Raw genomic sequence first — 17,219 nt, forward strand, 5'->3', positions numbered from 1 at the left:
CCCCTCGCAATACTTGTCCACGTCTCAATGTTGTTCGAGGTCGCAGTATCTAATAACTAAGATCTATTTATTGAGTGCCATTTGGACCAAATTGAAAGAATGCCCGTTTGGTGATTAGTTTGAAAAATATGGATTAGGAAGACAATCCACAATTAATTCTTTGATATGGGTTTCGAGAAATTAATGATAGATTTTGTGCAATGAAGTTTTAGGTAAATTTGATGTTTAAAACTGAGGACAATGCTTTCCTTTACCCATGAACATGAGTGACACAATTCATACATTTCTGTCACTTATCTGTATCATTAGTGCAACTTTTCAGTGAATAAAAGTGAGCCAAAATAAAAAATACTTTCTATAGTCTATATTGTTGACAAAAAACCCCTACATAGCTTCAAAAACAGCTAAATGTATTTTTAATACGTAATGAATGTAGAAATAAACTCTTCTTTTTATTAAAAAAACTCGAGTTTCTTATAAAAAACTACAGGAAAATAGTAATTTAAAACTTTTAATAAATATACTATTTTTCCTAATGTTTCTGTTCTATGCATGCAAGGAGAACACAACCAAAGCTCTTTCTGATCATCATTCGGTTTTTCTTTTGCAAAGTCACAAACAGAGATGGACAATGATCAATTTTCTTGCAAAAGTTGTCCAAATAACATATTGACCAAAATCATAAGTTATGATATCATTATGCAAAATTTAGTATTTTTGCTATATCTAACGTTTAATAATCATCGGCTATCATCCAAATTTTGGTAAAAAGTGCCAATTTTTTTTTTAGTTTTGTTGTAAGAGCAATCCATTTTCACCATTTTTATCTATTATGTCATTTATATATTGTTAGTTTTATTATGTATATTTTGGCAAATTTTGGAAAGCCAGTGATTATACCAGTTTCATGTTTACATTAATCTTCTTATAATCAAATGCCCTTACCTAAAATGCGCATATTTCTATTCGTAATATAGATCTGGTTCCCTAGTCAAAATAGAGCCACAAAAATTTTAGCGTACAAAAGTAGTCTAGTAAGATGTTTCTAGTTGCTCTTGCCATATATAATTTGAAATAAACATTGTATTGTAATTACAAAAAACACTATTTTGAACTTTCTGCCATGAAAACTGACAAAGACAATGATATCTATACAAAAAACTTAAACCATAAGTTTAAAACCAACGAAGTCGGTAAAAGCAATATAATCAAAAAATTCGTTTGTTTGATTTTGACAAAGAAGATGAAAACGGACAAATAACAACCATTTAACACAAACCTTTAGTCTCTTTTTTTCACTTTACTCAACACCGGTTAAAGTCTTGGTCAAGATCTGGCAAGTCTTAAAAACAGTTTTTCGTGGCGTGTAACTTATTTTTTGACACTATGACGGAACATAACTTGGATATGAGTTAATTTAAATAAAATTAAATCGTAAGAAAGAACAGCAAAAGAAAGATTAGGCGTGAAAAACTGGGCAACTGTAGAATGATCTCTTCAGTAACGACAGAGACAACGAAAATGGACAGAAAACGTCTATTTCCCACAAAATTTTAGTCTTTTTCTGTCGCTTTGCTCAAAAATGATGAAGTCTTTGTCAATAACTGGCACTTCTTAACCATTGTTTTTGATGGCGTTTTGTTTTTTTTTGGTGACAATATGACAAAACATGCAATGGGTTCACTTAAATCAATTTAAAACGTAAGAAGGGAAAGCAAATTAAAGACTAGGAGTGAGAAACTGGGCAAGAGTTGAATGATCTTTTGAGGGAACCCAAATATGTCTAGAAATTAACACAACCCTTCACAAGACGCCTTCACAGAATCACAACCAGCTTTCGCTCGCTCCACAAACAATGGCGTAAATTTGTTCAAATAACCATTTGGCTTATTTTTAAGGTTGACTTTGTACGCAAGCCACGGTTCTACGTCATCATCATTGTAATCCCGACAATCCTGATAAGTCTGGTATCGATGTTCGTGTTCCTCTTGCCAAATAGCTCAAGTGAGAAGATAACCTTCAGCATGTCAATGATGCTCTCTTTCTACATCAACCTGTTAACTGTGGCCAATAACATCCCAAACACCAGCAAACACTACCCATACATTGGCTACTACTACCTCACCTGTATATTCCTGATTGCGTCATCACTCTTTCAGGTAGGAGTTTCATTTTCTGATCGGAATTGAGTGGAAATTTTGAGTCCTATATTACAACTAATGCATAGCTAGGTAGTTTCGGTATTAGTTTAGTTGAGATTTCGTATTGAACATGTTTTGACCCCCAGTGCGGGTTATGCCACCCCCAACCCCCCACACCTAGCCTCGCTCAGTTACAAATGTGTTTGTTATTTATATAGTACATTAATTTATGAACAAGGAATAGAGATTTTGTTTTTGACTTACAATTAAACACAAATTAGAAATTATTCATTAAACATACGTAAACTGTATTTTACATATTTCTTTCGTTTTCCGTGTTGATAAACTTGATATATCGATGAGAAGGTTATCACAATTCTGCTACTATGATCATGTAAAACCTGTTCACGAAAGAAGTTCAAGGGTTTCCAAAAATACATCTAAGTGAAAAATACGGATATGACTCTGATGTCAGTGATCAAATGATCGCAATAAGTTTGGAATAAAAAGATGATTGATTTTAAAATTCTATATACAGCTTCATTGTTTTCATTGACACTGTCGCCTATTAATCATAAAATAAATGTGTTTCTGCGTAATCGCAGAGAAGCAGCATTAGGCTTTCAGTCTGCAGTGTATTAACAGTAGCCTGTTCTCAGCTGTCCTTTTTCAATTATTCCCCACATCTCAGACTGTTCATTTGGTGAGCATGGATGCTTTTTTTTGGTGACTATGGCCACTTTTTTTGCGTCTGCGACTCTAACGTGGTACCATTATTGCAGCCAACATTGGTCAGGCTATGGTAAACCTGAAGCTATGGTTAAGTAAGAGCTCATCCTCACACAGACAGCTTCACGGAGGCAGGGGATTGAACTCTGAATCATTGGCGTGGGAGGCACACACCTTACCTCTCAGCTATCACGCCACGTGCATCATCTTGCGCAATGAAAACTTAAAAAGAAGACGTCCATAAACGCTCATCAGAAACCGTCATTTTATTAAAAAAATGCCGGTCAAAAACAGCCATTCCCACCAAACACACCCCCCCCCCGTGTTATTGTCCATTTTGGAGCTAAAATCTTCGCTAAAGCGGGACACTGACGTATAACTACTGATCATTCTTATGACGTCTCTTTAAACGAAAATTTTGGTTGTATTTCTGGTCTATTTCAGACTGCACTGACACTGACCCTGCACTTCAAGTACACAGACACGGGCAGAGCCCCCTTGTGGCTGAGAAAGTGCACATACCACGTGATGCAATTGATCATCAAGGTCAAGTTCTTAAGACACGCGATGCCGGGGGAACTGCTGAGTAGCAACAGCGAGGCTGCAACTGAAATACACTCTCCTAAACCACACTTGTTCAAGCTAAAGTTAGATTTGATATCCAGTTTATATAGCGTGTCCCATAAAATTGAAATAAGCGAACGTTTCAAAAGCCACAGGGTAGCGTTGAAAGGTCAAAGCTCAAATTTAAAACATGTAGAAAAAACTGATGAATGAAAACTTAATGCAGCCTAATTGTTGTGATAAACTTATTAAATAGGTGGACTTGGCGTGTATGTGTGCGTGCGTGTGTGTAACCTGTATTGAGCGTTTATTATCATTTGCTCTATCTCACGTGTGCGCAGTATTTGATAGTTGTTTATATAGTCTGTCATAATGCATGCATAGAAGGTCGGACAAGTCGCAACAACTGCAGATCACATTCAAAAACGACATTTAAACTGATTCTGCGAGAATACTTCAGACTCTGATTGAAAAGAATTTCGAATTAAAGATCTGTCGAAATTTGCGTGATCTTAAATCAATTTGGCTCTTATCTGTATTCTGTTTGAATCATAAGCATCAAAGCGTTCTTCATAAGCATCAAAGCGTTCTTCAAAACGGTCGTTTATTACGTCACCAACGCAAACTTCTCTATTGAAGATTAGTCCCTATCTTTAAACGTATCTTTGAATGTTTAACAAGCTTTAAGCAACCCTTTCCTACATCTGAAAACGGACGAAACTATAACACTTAAAAAGCTATGGCTCTTCTTGACGAAAAAGCTTTCCTGAGCTTAAATAAACAAGACATGTTCAAAATATATATTAATATTTCCAAAAAATTACAAGAAAAGACGCGTTTATCGAAAAACTTATCACTCAGCTGGCGGAAAAATTACTGGACAACAACGTGGTAAGTGGTCAAGACAATAGGGAACATGCGATGGTGGAAGTAGCTATCCAAACAGACAACAGTGAACAAGTAAGAGATTTCCAAAAATTTTCAATCAAGGATGTTAACGAAAATTTAGCTATTGGGAGCAGCATTATTGGAAAACTAGAGCGAGATACAACAATACCTGCTGATATTGGGGTGCATGCTTATCGGGGGTCAACAACAAATGAAAAATTGAGAGTACTGAAGGATTACGAGGCAAAAAAATTAAAAACTTTGGTCTTACAAGACGGAACCAATAACGTGCTGAAAGATACGTCTAAATCTGCTGAAGTAAATTTCGAAGAATTCAAACAACTGGTTAATCTTTGCGTTGAAAAATTCACACCAGAAACAATTGTACTCTGTGAAATACCACCTTTAAAGGATCTTGAAAATTAAAACACTCAGAAGAACAATATTCTAGATAAATTTAATTCATTACTTCAAGATTACTATGACAACGTTGATCGGTTTAAAATTTTGCCCCTAAGCGATTATGTTAAAAGCGCTGCAATAAAAACTGGTGACTCAACGAGCTATAATTATTTGTTCTATGACAATGTTCATTTCAATTATCGGCATGGCGTTCCATTATTGAAAAGCTGGCTACTTTCTCACTTGTTGCTATCATCCAATGGTCGAATTGCTCAGTCCTATGGGGCTTCTCAATAAAGAGCCACTAATAATACGCAAGCGAAGCAACCATTGAAACTTGTAAGAGCTCAATTTACCATAAAAAACAGGTACCAAGCTTTCCAAAGTACAGTAAATTACTCTCATAATAATCCTTACAATAATCAGTTGCCTTATCGCGCTAACTCTTATGCTTATAAATTCAATGGTTCTAACAGCAGTTATGGCTTTTAGTGTAAAGTTCCTGATTGGTTTCTGATGTAGGTAACCTCACAATATCGTATTTTTAATTGCTTTCTTTCTTTGTCTTAGCTCGACCAAAAACTTTTATTTTCCTTTGTTTCTTATTGTTGTCCTCAAGATTTCCCGCGACAGCAATAAGAACAGAGGAACACGGGTAGAATTCAAAAACGCTAAGCTCAAAAAATGTATTGGCAGTGAAAAAAAGATTTCCAATAGAAGTGCTTAGTATTTTAGTAATAAACTGCAACATACTGTACGCATTCTTCATCCTTATCTTACTGATCAGCTGTGGCGACATAGAGTTAACTCCCGGCCCAATTGTGTCGTTTGCAGAGGCTAAAACAAAATGCAATGCGGAAAAAAACCTTAAAATTTTCCAGGTTAACTGTCGAAACATTGTAAATAAAAGACGGGCATTAAATGAAATTGTTGGAGAACTGCCAGAGAACACTATTTTTTGTTTTACAGAGACATGGCTCACTAGCAACGATCATGATGACTTTTATTACCCTAGGAAAGACCAGTATGTGCATTTTAGAATTGACCGAGCGAAAGAGGGCATTTCAAAAAGGGCGGAGGTGTAATGCTGCTTATACCAAAAACCTTTTCCCCAAAATTGAGAAAGCATCTAAATAAGTTCTCAGGTGACTTTGAAAGTAAATGGGCAGAAATAAAAGTAAACAACCGGAAAACTCAAAACACAATTTTACTTAATGTCATTTATTCTCCCAACAAAAACAAAACGGACATCTTTCTGGAACAATTGGCTACAAACATTGATAAAGCAAGAGTCAAAAGTCATAATATAAAACTCATGGGTGATTACAACATTAATTATCTGAACTCAAGGGAAAAGGAGAAGTTAGACTCAATTTTATTACCATACCATCTAGAACTACAAAACAAAACTGAGGCAACTCGTATTTGCAAGGCGGGCAAGACTGCAACGTTAATCGATTATTTTATTTCCGATATTTACGTCAAAAAAACCATTGTGTGCGACACTCCAATTCTATCTGATCAATTTGCCCTGTGTACTATACTGAAAGAAGAAACAAACCCACTAAAATTGGCAGAGAAGAAAAAAATCTATGACCGAAATACATATAACAAAGAAAAATTCCTTGATGATTTGAAAAAAGCAAATTGGTCTGTCATATACCAACAAAATAATGCAAATGAAATGCTTAAATCTTTCACCAAAATTTTCACTAGAGTACTGCAAAAACACGCGCCACTAAAAAATGTGTTCATCAGAAACGACAAATCATGCTTTGCTCGTTCACAAACTTGGTTGAAAGAGAAAAACAAAGAATTACAAAAAGAGTGTGGTTCTAGTTTAAAATCGAAAAATTTCAAAACCTTCTCCGAATTGAAACAGAAATTGTTTTGCTCATCTAACAGTGATTTCAATAAATTTTATCAGTCATTAGTTATGTCATCTAATAAAAGCAGAAAACGTTGGAACCTTATGAATGAAATAAGAAACCCGACTAGAACAAGAAGCCATATCTACAGTTTAAAAAATTTCTTCAATGTTTATGTCACCGAGCCCAAAAAAATTGCAAACCTTCTTAATTACAGGTTTTCACAGCTAGGAAAGTTCTTATTACCAGATGAAACTTGCGAAAATATCGAAGACTTTCCGGGTAGATCAGCCAAAACTTTTTCGATTAGATGTATTACAGAATTTGAATGCTTACAGTGCATTAAGAAACTCAATAGAAACAAACCAGAGGGACCCTCAGCGCTACCCCCTGGGCCTTAAAAGATGCAGTTTCTGTAGTCAATTAACATCTATGTTTCATTATAAATGAATGCATAAACAATTCTACCTTCCCTGAGATTCTAAAAACCGCTGATGTAACGCCAATTTTTAAAAAGAACGACCACGAGGAACCAGACAATTACAGACCTATATCAATAACACCCTGCATTTTAAAAGTTATTGAAATCTTAATCAAAGAGCAACTGACAGAGTACTTACAAAAAACAATCTACTAAGTCGCTCTCAATACGGATTTAGGAAGAAACATTCTACAACTGACGCTCTCGTTTACACTACTGAATTTATAAGACATAAAACAGATCAAAACAAAATTGTAGCTGCTGCCTTTCTAGACATTTCAAAAGCATTTGACTCAATAAACCAAGTTATCCTTTTAAAAAAGCTGGGATGATTAGGTGTTGACTCTAAAACCATAAAACTAATAGAAAGTTTCATCTCGGAAAGAAAACAAAGAGTTCTGATTAATAACGTAAATTCAGATGAGATTACTCTAGAACGTGATGTGCCTCAGGGGACAATGCTTGGTCCTCTATTGTTATATTTATATTAACGATCTGCGAGATCAAATTGATAAAAACTGCGAGGTGGTACAGTATGCAGATGATACATTACTCCTTGCTTCCGCTTCTATACAACGAGAGTGCAAAACAATAATAGAAAAAAATGTAATTTTGCTGACCAAGTTTTTCACAAGTCTAAAACTACAATTGATTCCATCAAAAACTGAATTCATACTATTCAGCCGCAACAGAAATTTCAGCAAATCTGAATCAATAAAAGTCGGGAACGAAACTATTACAGAGTCCAAAAGCGTCAAGTATCTTTGGGTACATATTGACAAAAATCTCAGTTTCCAAGACGAAGTGAAGCATCTTTTAAAGAAAATGGCGGGTGGAATTAAAACAATTTATACACTCCGTAATCGGATACCAACGTTTCTAATGAAAACGGTTCTGAACGCATTTGTTATCAGCCATCTACACTATTCATTACTGTTAATTCAATCAATAGACAAAAATTTGCTTATATCGCTTGAAAAGCAACTAAATTGGGCCATTCGTGCTTGTTACTCTAGAAATAGAATGGACTCAACAAAAGATCTCAAGATAAAGCATTCTGTTCTCCCTGTTGATTATTTAATCAAATTGAAAAAAAAACAACTTATATGTGGAAACTGAGAAACTGTCTTTTATCCGCGTTTAATCCTTTAGATGTCACAATCTTGCCCACTTGGTGCATCAGACAAAACCTTAGAAGCTGTGACATGTTTTTTGACTCTATATGTCACACTCAAAAATTAGAACGTTCAATTATAAAAACTGCATCAAAGGATTGGAATTCACTTCCTAAAGAATCAAGGGGTTTGGAAAAGAACAAAAACGTTCCCAAAAGAATTGAAAAAGTTTTATATTAAATCTTTTTTTGATAATAAACAATATACAACCTATAGGTCGGTTAGTTGGAAATCTATCAGATTTAAAAAAGTTTACTAAACCATGACTCAAGAATCAACACTAACTGGTCGAGCTAAGAATTAATTAAATTTAATTTAATTACACTTATATACTAAAATAAATAACCACACTCCAGGCAGTATTATAAAAATTGTTAAACCCTCTGTTACTTGTTATGACTGTTATGGTTAATAAAGTGTTCTTTTTTTGCAGAAAACATTGACATTCAAATGAGCACATTGATGCTCAATTGTACGTTTTTGTCGTTTTTCGAACGTTCGCTTATTTCAACTTTATGGGAAAGACTATATTTCCATAATGAGCCGCCAAACGTAGACAAAAACAAGCAGATGTGCTTGTTTTTATTGGGCTTTTCACAGCCCATGTTTAAAATTGGAATTGTGAGCGATCGAGCGTGCCATAAGTTGATTTTACTTCAAATTTGAGAAAGCAGAAATCAAAGGAAGCCTAAACGATTTTTTAAATCATTGGATTTTTAAAGTTCGTCATTTTATTAAATGCGGATTAAACAGGGAAATCACTGGTTTGAACGTGCGCATAATACGGTAATAAGCAAAATTTAGTTTCCGAAATTTGTTTTAGATCATTATTAATTACATTTTGGCACAAATTAGTAATTTTTTAACCAAAAGTACTAAATCACGAATTACGTGGCCAAAAATAAACACCAATGCTAATGTATAAACTGGTATTTACATATATAAGCTGTGAAAAGCGTCTAAATGCGATGAAACTGTGTAACGCTAACTGAAACCGTTGCTTGAATAGTTAAAGAAAAATATCTTTGGAGTTCTTGCAAGAAAGCCTCAAGACTTTTTATTATAGTTTTTTTCAACATCTTGTAAGATAACCTTCGTTATTAGACGAGGACGTTAGCCAGATAGGATCGTATTGTGCTACTCATATAACCATACACAACAAAAAAATGTAGTTAGCTTTTTTGCATCAACTTACACAGTAATTTCTAATACCATTTCAATCTAAAATGTTTCAGCAACAAATTTTCGGACGTTCCGACGGCCTCTGAGCGTCAAGTGAGACGATTTCTTAACATCTTGGCCAAATTCGACAACTACAGATACGAGTTTGACAGGAGACAGCACAGCAAACAGAAACAGTCTGCAATTATTGCAGAGTGGCAACTAATCGCAAAAGTCCTCGACATCATTATAGGATGCATATTCTTCACAATAGCTCTAATATTGAGCATCGTTTGTGTTTATTTCTCGAAATATGGAGCATGAAATAACTCATGAACAGATTTTAATAACTTTTTTTCGTTTTATAATATGAGATCGATTTTATTCAGTTTAGTTTATAAATCAAAAATAATTCAAAGCGATTGCTTCTCTTTATCGGCCATATAATTTGAACATTGTTTCCGACCAGGATTTAAGATTGCAGGGAAAGGCCAACAAAAGTTGGCACTTTAGGGCTTAGCAACCCCTAAGCTTAGCACCACTAAAAGTACGCACCCTATGATGATCTGGGAGGGGGGGGGGGGGGGGGGGTGTGTTTAAATATTGTAAATTGGATTTAATGTTAATGTGAACTCTGCTACATGTTAGATATCTAAATATCTCAATGTAATGACACAGTAGTTGAAAGTTTCTACACCAAAATTTAAGGACTTAGCAGATAAAACTCATTAATTAAAAAAACTTTTTCAAATGGTAATTTAAAAAAAAACAATTTTAAACTCAGGGACAACAAGCGGAAGTTATGTGGTTACTAATCGCCTAGACTTTTCATCAATCAATTTGTTAATTTACTCAACATAAAAATGCCATCAAACGCTAGCTCAAAACTGCTGTCAAGTTTGCAATATTTACCGGTCAAAAGAAACGCCATAATTTAGTTCAAATTCTCATTAGTTTAGATCACAGGGTTTGACTTACGGAAATTTGACCTACAATTACACTAGCTCAGCTGTGTGATCCACTGATCCACAAAAGGCTTTTAGAGTCCTTTCGTGGACAAGACTCATTACGACGCAGAGGTATACCCAAATCGTCACGGGCAGATATCCCCGCTGCGTGTATCTCGTGTTCGTTTTTACTATGTTAATACCTTGAAAGTGGAATAATATTGCGGAAAATAGCTACTTTAGCAGAAACCGGCAAAATGGAAGGGAATATCGTATCCCGTGTTCCCAAAAGAGTCCTAATTTTAGCCGCAAAATACAAGTACAAACTCAATAACCTATTTTTCGCGCGAGTTGTATCACGCATCCGCTCAATTTACGTATCGATTTTTTGCACGCAATGTAGCTCGATTTCGTATATAATCCGCAATTAAGCCTAACTTTATTACTACTTATCTAATTAAGCCTAACTTATTACTACTAGTAGTACTTTATTACTACTTTATTATTACATATAGTACTTTGTTACTACTTATTATCACTTATTAGTACTATTTATTACTACTTATTAAAATTGGCCAGTTCCACATTGATATACAAAGCTTTTGATGTCCGAGGGATTTTTCGGGGAAAAAAATCAGTTTTTGTGTTTGCATGTATTTTAAACGCTTTAAAGCTTTGAAAGCTTCAATTAAACCTTTATTAAAGTGCTCATTGCATGCTCAATATGCGTGCGAATAATAGATACCTAAATTGAGCGGAAACGTGCTACAGGATTTGTTACCTACTTTTCGCACCGAGTGTTCTTTTTTTTCGCAAAATTTGCGGCACCACTTTTGCGAAAAGTAAGATACAAAGGATGTCTCCTATTTTCGTTCATTGTATGTATCTAATTTTCGAGTCAATTTTGCAAGGGCGGAAATTTTGGGGTATACCTCTGCTTCTTAATGCTGACAACACAAAAAGAATTACTACCCTGACAGAATGTTTTCAGCAGCTTTTACAAAGCAGGAAGAAGGAATTTGCGGGCTAGCTGCATGCGTGTTAGATGCACCCTCAGATCAGTGGGTAATACAGTAAAATTGAGTATAATTGATATAATCAAAGATGATTAATTCTGATATACGCAAATCGCAAAATCTAAATACTCAGATTTTCAAATCTATTTGCACTTGCCATTGAATATTACTTAAGCTAATCCATTAGTGTAATCACCAAAATGCGTTTGTACAGAAGATTGACTTAATCCCCTCAAATTACTTCAATCCAAGCTAATTTAGCAAACATAAGAGATTTCCACAGAATTAATTTATTAGGATTGCAAATATGGTCAAATATGGGCGAGTTGGGGGTCTGTACTGACCACTAATGATCATTTTTAAATTTGTTTTTTGTATAAATCAGCGTTGTCAGTATTCAAAAAATTTTGCAGAGCAATGTCAATTTAGCAACAATTTGCAAACGTTTAACAATTTTTTTTTCCCTAGCAACTTTGTTTTTTTTTAGCAATATTTTTTCCTTGTGGTTAAGGGGTTTAAAGCTACCGAACCAATGAATCAAATTTATTTTCAAATATTTGCTAAAGTACTTAATAAATTGCCATTATTTAAAAAAAATGACATTAGGTTTGAACTGTGAAATTTGGGATTTATTGACATCTACAAGATCAAAACGCCAAAAAGTCCAGCTGAAATGATCACTTTCTGTTACGAATGAAAAACCATCTAGGGACCAAAATGTGAACATACTGATATAATCCTATAAATTAATCAAATTTCGAATGAAGATGTCACTTGAACCATGTTGGCACAATAAGGCAGAAAACATTGAAGAGATATGATCGACCTTTTGATTTCAAAAAGGCCTTTCACGTCTTCAATCAAATTTATTCAAAACATCAAAACAAGTGAAAACATGAAAATCATATTATTTAAAAATTAGATGCATTAGTGTTTTATTCAACAAAGCAGAAATAAAAGTGTTTTTTCTGGCTGCCCGGATTAGTTGAAATTATGCTGCACGCTCAAGCACCAGATTCAATAATACATCAATTAAATGTCTTTCATTGTATTTTCCATTTTCTAATAATATTTCAGGAGTTAATTTTTCTAGGTCGGCTTGACGTATGAATTTCAAAGAAATTGAAAATTTGTGTTTGCTAATTGTCTCCAACTGAAAATTTGTGTTTGCTAATTGTCTCCGGGTTAGCTTATTCTTGTCAACGTCAAAGAACTTCGAAGTCTTCACGGCTTTTTAGTGTTTTTCAGTAGCTCGAAAGGTTGAAGTGATTCGCTATTAAAATAGGGCCAAATAAGACTCAACAGAAAAGCAATTTTCCTTCATTACAAAAAGTATTCTCGGATGCGAAGGAATTTGCCTCTTTTTCCAGCCTTTACATCCTTTAAATGATTCTATATAGCAGTTTTCCAATAAGACGACGACGGAGGAGAGATATTATTATCTATCAGTATTATATAACATATTAAATATCAGTATTATATATAATATTATATATCAGTATAATGTTGACAAAACTGTAAATTGTTTTTGTTCCGAGAAGAATAGATACCTAATTGGAGCGGAAACGTGCTACAAGATTCGGTACCTACTTTTTGCACCGAGTGTTCTTTTATTTCTCAAAATTGACGGCACCCTTTTGCGAAAAGTAAGATACAAAGGATGTCTCCTAATTTCGTTCATTGTATGTATCTAATTTTCGAGCCAATTTTGCTAAGGCGGAAATTTTTGGGTATACCTCTGCGTCGTAATGCTGACAATACAGAAAGACCTACTACACTGACAGAATGTTTTCAGCAGCTTTTACAAAGCAAGATAAAGGAATTTGCGGGCTAGCTGCACGCGTTTTAGGGGCGCACTCAGATCAGTGGGTAATACAACAAAACTGAGATTAAATTATATTATCAAAGATGAATAATTCTGATTTACGCTAATCGCGAAATCTAAATACTCAGATTTTCAAATCTATTTACACTTGCCATTGAAAATTACTTAAACTATTCCGTTAGTGTAATCACCAAAATGCGTGTTTTATTCAACAAGTGTTTTATTCAAAAAAGCAGAAATAAAAGTGTTGTTTCTGGCTGCCTGGATTAGTTGAAACTATGCTTCACGCTCAAGCACCAGATACAATAATACATCAATTAAATGTCTTTCATTGTATTTTCCATTTTCTAATAATACTTCAGGAGTTAACTTTTTCTAGGTCGGCTTAACGTATGAGTTTCAACGAAATTGAAAATTTGTGTTTGCTAATTGTCTTCAAAGTGTTAGTTTTTTCTTGTCAACGTCAAAGAACTTCGAAGTGTTCACGGCTTTTTAGTGTTTTTCAGTAGCTCGAAAGGTTGAAGTGATTCGCTATTAAAATAGGGCCAAAGAAGACTCAACAGAAAAGCAATTTTCCTTCATTACAAAAGGTATTCTCGGATCCGAAGGAATTGGCCTCTTTTTCCAGCCTTTACATCCTTCAAATGATTCTATATAGCATTTTTCCAATAAGACGACGACGGAGGAGAGATAATATTATCTATCAGTATTATATACCATGTTATATATCAGTATTATATATCATATTATATATCAGTATAGTGTTGACAAAACTGTAAATTGTTTTGTTCCGACCCCATTTCTGGGGGAGGATATGTATACTCAGATGTTTTTTTTTGTTCAGACAACTTTGGTCGATCGTTATATTCATCGTAGAGAAATGAGAAATGTGAGTGGTATCATCAAAATATTAATTGAAAATTAAATTTTATGAAACAAATGAAACAATTTTGTGTGTTTAAAAGACTAAAGGCCATAAAAAGTCTAGTTTTTTGGCTCATAATGAAGTTCCCTATCAAAAAAATTCGATTTCTATCTGAGAGCTGTTTTTTAAAAACCGTTTCACATTTTTTTCAAGTGACTTCGAGGCTGGCCATTTTCAAATCAAAGTTCTGTTGATGACAAACCTCATTTACAGTCAAATGATGCCCAATGAAAAAATAATTCGTTTTCAAGGAATCGCTCGTTTTTTATTACTGCGACTATGAGTTTTCTTAATTTTTATATAAATTTTGATATTCTTTTCGAGACTTTAGTAAATTTTTGAAGTACTAGGGCACAGACTCGTTGACTAAAAGTGTACTCGGTTTCCTAAAGAGCAGTAATTGAACCTATGTAGAAATTTGAGTGGACAGCTAATGGCTGTAAAGGCTTTAAAAATATATTTTTGGGAAAAAAATTTTTTGAACAATTACAGATTTTAAATTGTTTCTGTGAATCGTGAGTCAGTCTCAATGATGACAGGGCGTACTTCTTTTCCACTGCAACCAAAAATAAACCCAAAATTAACCTGTGTAGGTGTTTTATCATATAACTGTTTTCTTTATGACTTCAAAATTACGACTTTTTAATTTCCTTCAAATTCTGTTTTTTTTTTCAAAATTTTGGATCCCATTGGAATCAAATCACAATATTATGTTATTGAAAATTCCCATTGGTTTAGAGAAGACGTTCAATTGCTCATAGAGACGTTTCTCAGCGAAAAACGTTTGGTTTTAGTGGCCTCGCCACTGTCCTTCTGCACTTTCTACACATTTTTTGGGTTTTGCCTGTATTTGTTGCCCTTCTCATACATCTACGACATTTTGATGACTTTGTGATGACTTTTTGATGACATAAGGGTAATACAAATTATTGCCGTCCCATCGGAACACAAATTATTACGACTTTTTTGTTGACTTTCATTGAAATCTATTGAATTTTATTCTAAGGCTTTGATATTACGGCTTTTCTCAGAAAATTCGTGGTTTTGTTCACTTATTTTGTTCACTCAAAAAATTCACTTATTTCTTCATATTTGTTGGTTGTTTTGAAATTAAAATATTATAAAAAACTTTTTTTTGTTATTGAAAAAAGATTCGAAAATGACAATGTTTCTACTGAATAGTTCTTTTTTTAACGGCTTCGGCACCTTTCTCTCGTAATTTTTTTGCCATCTTTTTAAATTTTTTATGTAGCAGTAAAATAACAAGAGGCCTCATTAATTTTTAACGGGGGGCAGAAAGAATGAAGTTACTCAATGCAAAAAATTTATAGCAAACAGCTTTAAAGTTTATGATATTCTTTTTTTTTAAATATTTTTTTAAATTTTTTAGTTTTTGATAATGTATTTGTCAATTTGTATCTATTTCTCGTCACCGAGAGGCCACATTCACTTCTTTGGAATTCAAACATGAGTTTGTCTATTGATTTTACGTCGTAACTGATGTTTTGTTTGTAGGACAATATGCGTTTGAAAAAAAATTTTGTTAGTGTTCAATTTTTGTGTTCCTTTTCTCTTCTTTAATCACTTTCGATATTACGAGATCCCAATGATTTTCAAATGTAGCCCATATGACAATAATTATTCGTTCAGTATACTTTTACTTGAATTGGTTTATATAACATTTGAAATAAAAACACAATATTCAGATAAAAGCGAAAGATATAGATGGCTTGAATAGTTTGTGTTTTAGCAAATTGTTTGTAACGCTTTCAGTTTTTCTCCACCTTTTGTCCGTTTCTTTGTCTTATTCTAACCATGGACAAATTGTTTTTTTTTGTAATCGGTTTTTTAGGAAATGTATCAAGTTTTTTTCAATAAAAACTCATGGTTTTCAAAACTTTTGAAAATTTTTGGTTCAAATAGTTTTGGTTGACTTTTTTCGATTTCACCTCATTACTTGTTCTTTTTACCGAGTTTTTGCCTTGTTTTATGAACATTAAGTCTCAACTACTTTGTATTCACGCAAAATTAATTTGTGTGTTTATGGTTTTGTCTGGTTGTATTTCGACGTCGTTTTTAGGTGCTTTTAAGATTAGATGTTGAATTCCTGCCGTAGAAAATGTTTTTGTTTTTGCTCATTTTATGGTTTGTTTTTTTTTCTTTCATAGTCTTATTAATGGCCGATCTCATGAGCGCTGTAAGGAGGCACGGCATTATTTAATTTATTTTTGTAATTTGTGTAACAAATTTTTTTAATTCAAAGATTTTTTTTTATTTTATCTTCATTTGGTTGACAGTTAAGTGAAAAATGTAGATGAGCGCGGGTCGGAACATCATATGCAAACGCACATTAACAAGCCTCTTTTTTTTGGCTAGTCCTTACATGGCTTTCAATCTGTTAGTTTTCTCAGTTTTCCTTTGATTCAGAACATAATCTCATCTTCGCATATATGTTTTTCAGTTTGTTTTTCATCTGATCAGTTTTTCAAAAAGAGTTATAAGATAAAAACAACTCAGCTCAAACTGTATATGCTTAAATTTACAATATTAAAGTGTATTTAGCATCAAAAAGTTTTTGTACTGGGTACTCCTAATCAGTTTTTTTTTGGTGTGTTCTCAATTACCAATTTTGAGAAAGGTCACTAAAAGAAGCAGTCAAAATTTTCTCATAATTTATCTCTATTGTTCAATTTGTAAAATTTGAGCATGAAAGCGATAAAAGCCGTTGGAAGAAATAGCTCACAGTTGAGACTACCACACGTAAGTTTTTGTCGCTAACTGGCATTCCACTTGTAAACGACACAAAGCGTTGTGTCGTTTTTCAGATTCAGAAAAGAGGCATAGCCAGCAGAAAAGCCATTTTGTACAGAAGTCCTGCGTATGATTTGTTTTCAACAGCAGCTTTAATAGATTCATGTTGTGAGGGGGATCGATGACACTAAAAATTCAAGCCTAATTCTTTTCTTAAACAAAATCTGTTTTTTTTTTGTTAAAAAAATCTTGCTGTCTCAGGTTTGATCCATCAACCTACCCCAAACTTAATCTGTAAGTGATCTAACCTACTTCGCAACCATTTCATAAAACAGACAAAATGCAA

General features: G+C 33.7%; 2 protein-coding genes across 3 annotated transcripts in view; both read left to right on the plus strand.

Annotated features, from left to right (window-relative positions):
• Positions 1-9,844, plus strand: part of LOC142336459 (acetylcholine receptor subunit beta-like 2) — a 29,517-nt gene extending 19,673 nt beyond the window's left edge. For both annotated transcript variants that reach the window (XM_075385307.1, XM_075385308.1), the window contains 3 exons: positions 1,899-2,159; positions 3,315-3,517; positions 9,484-9,844. In XM_075385307.1, the coding sequence (XP_075241422.1) occupies positions 1,899-2,159; positions 3,315-3,517; positions 9,484-9,733 (714 nt within the window). In that variant the 3' untranslated portion in view covers positions 9,734-9,844. The remainder of the gene's footprint in view (positions 1-1,898; positions 2,160-3,314; positions 3,518-9,483) is intronic.
• Positions 3,664-17,219, plus strand: part of LOC142336460 (uncharacterized) — a 537,002-nt gene continuing 523,446 nt past the window's right edge. The window contains exon 1 of the mRNA XM_075385309.1: positions 3,664-3,690. The gene's annotated coding sequence lies outside the window, so the exon portion shown is untranslated. The remainder of the gene's footprint in view (positions 3,691-17,219) is intronic.

Source organism: Convolutriloba macropyga, chromosome 3 (assembly GCF_964194025.1).
Source record: "Convolutriloba macropyga chromosome 3, txConMacr16.3, whole genome shotgun sequence".
NCBI lineage: Eukaryota > Metazoa > Xenacoelomorpha > Acoela > Convolutidae > Convolutriloba > Convolutriloba macropyga.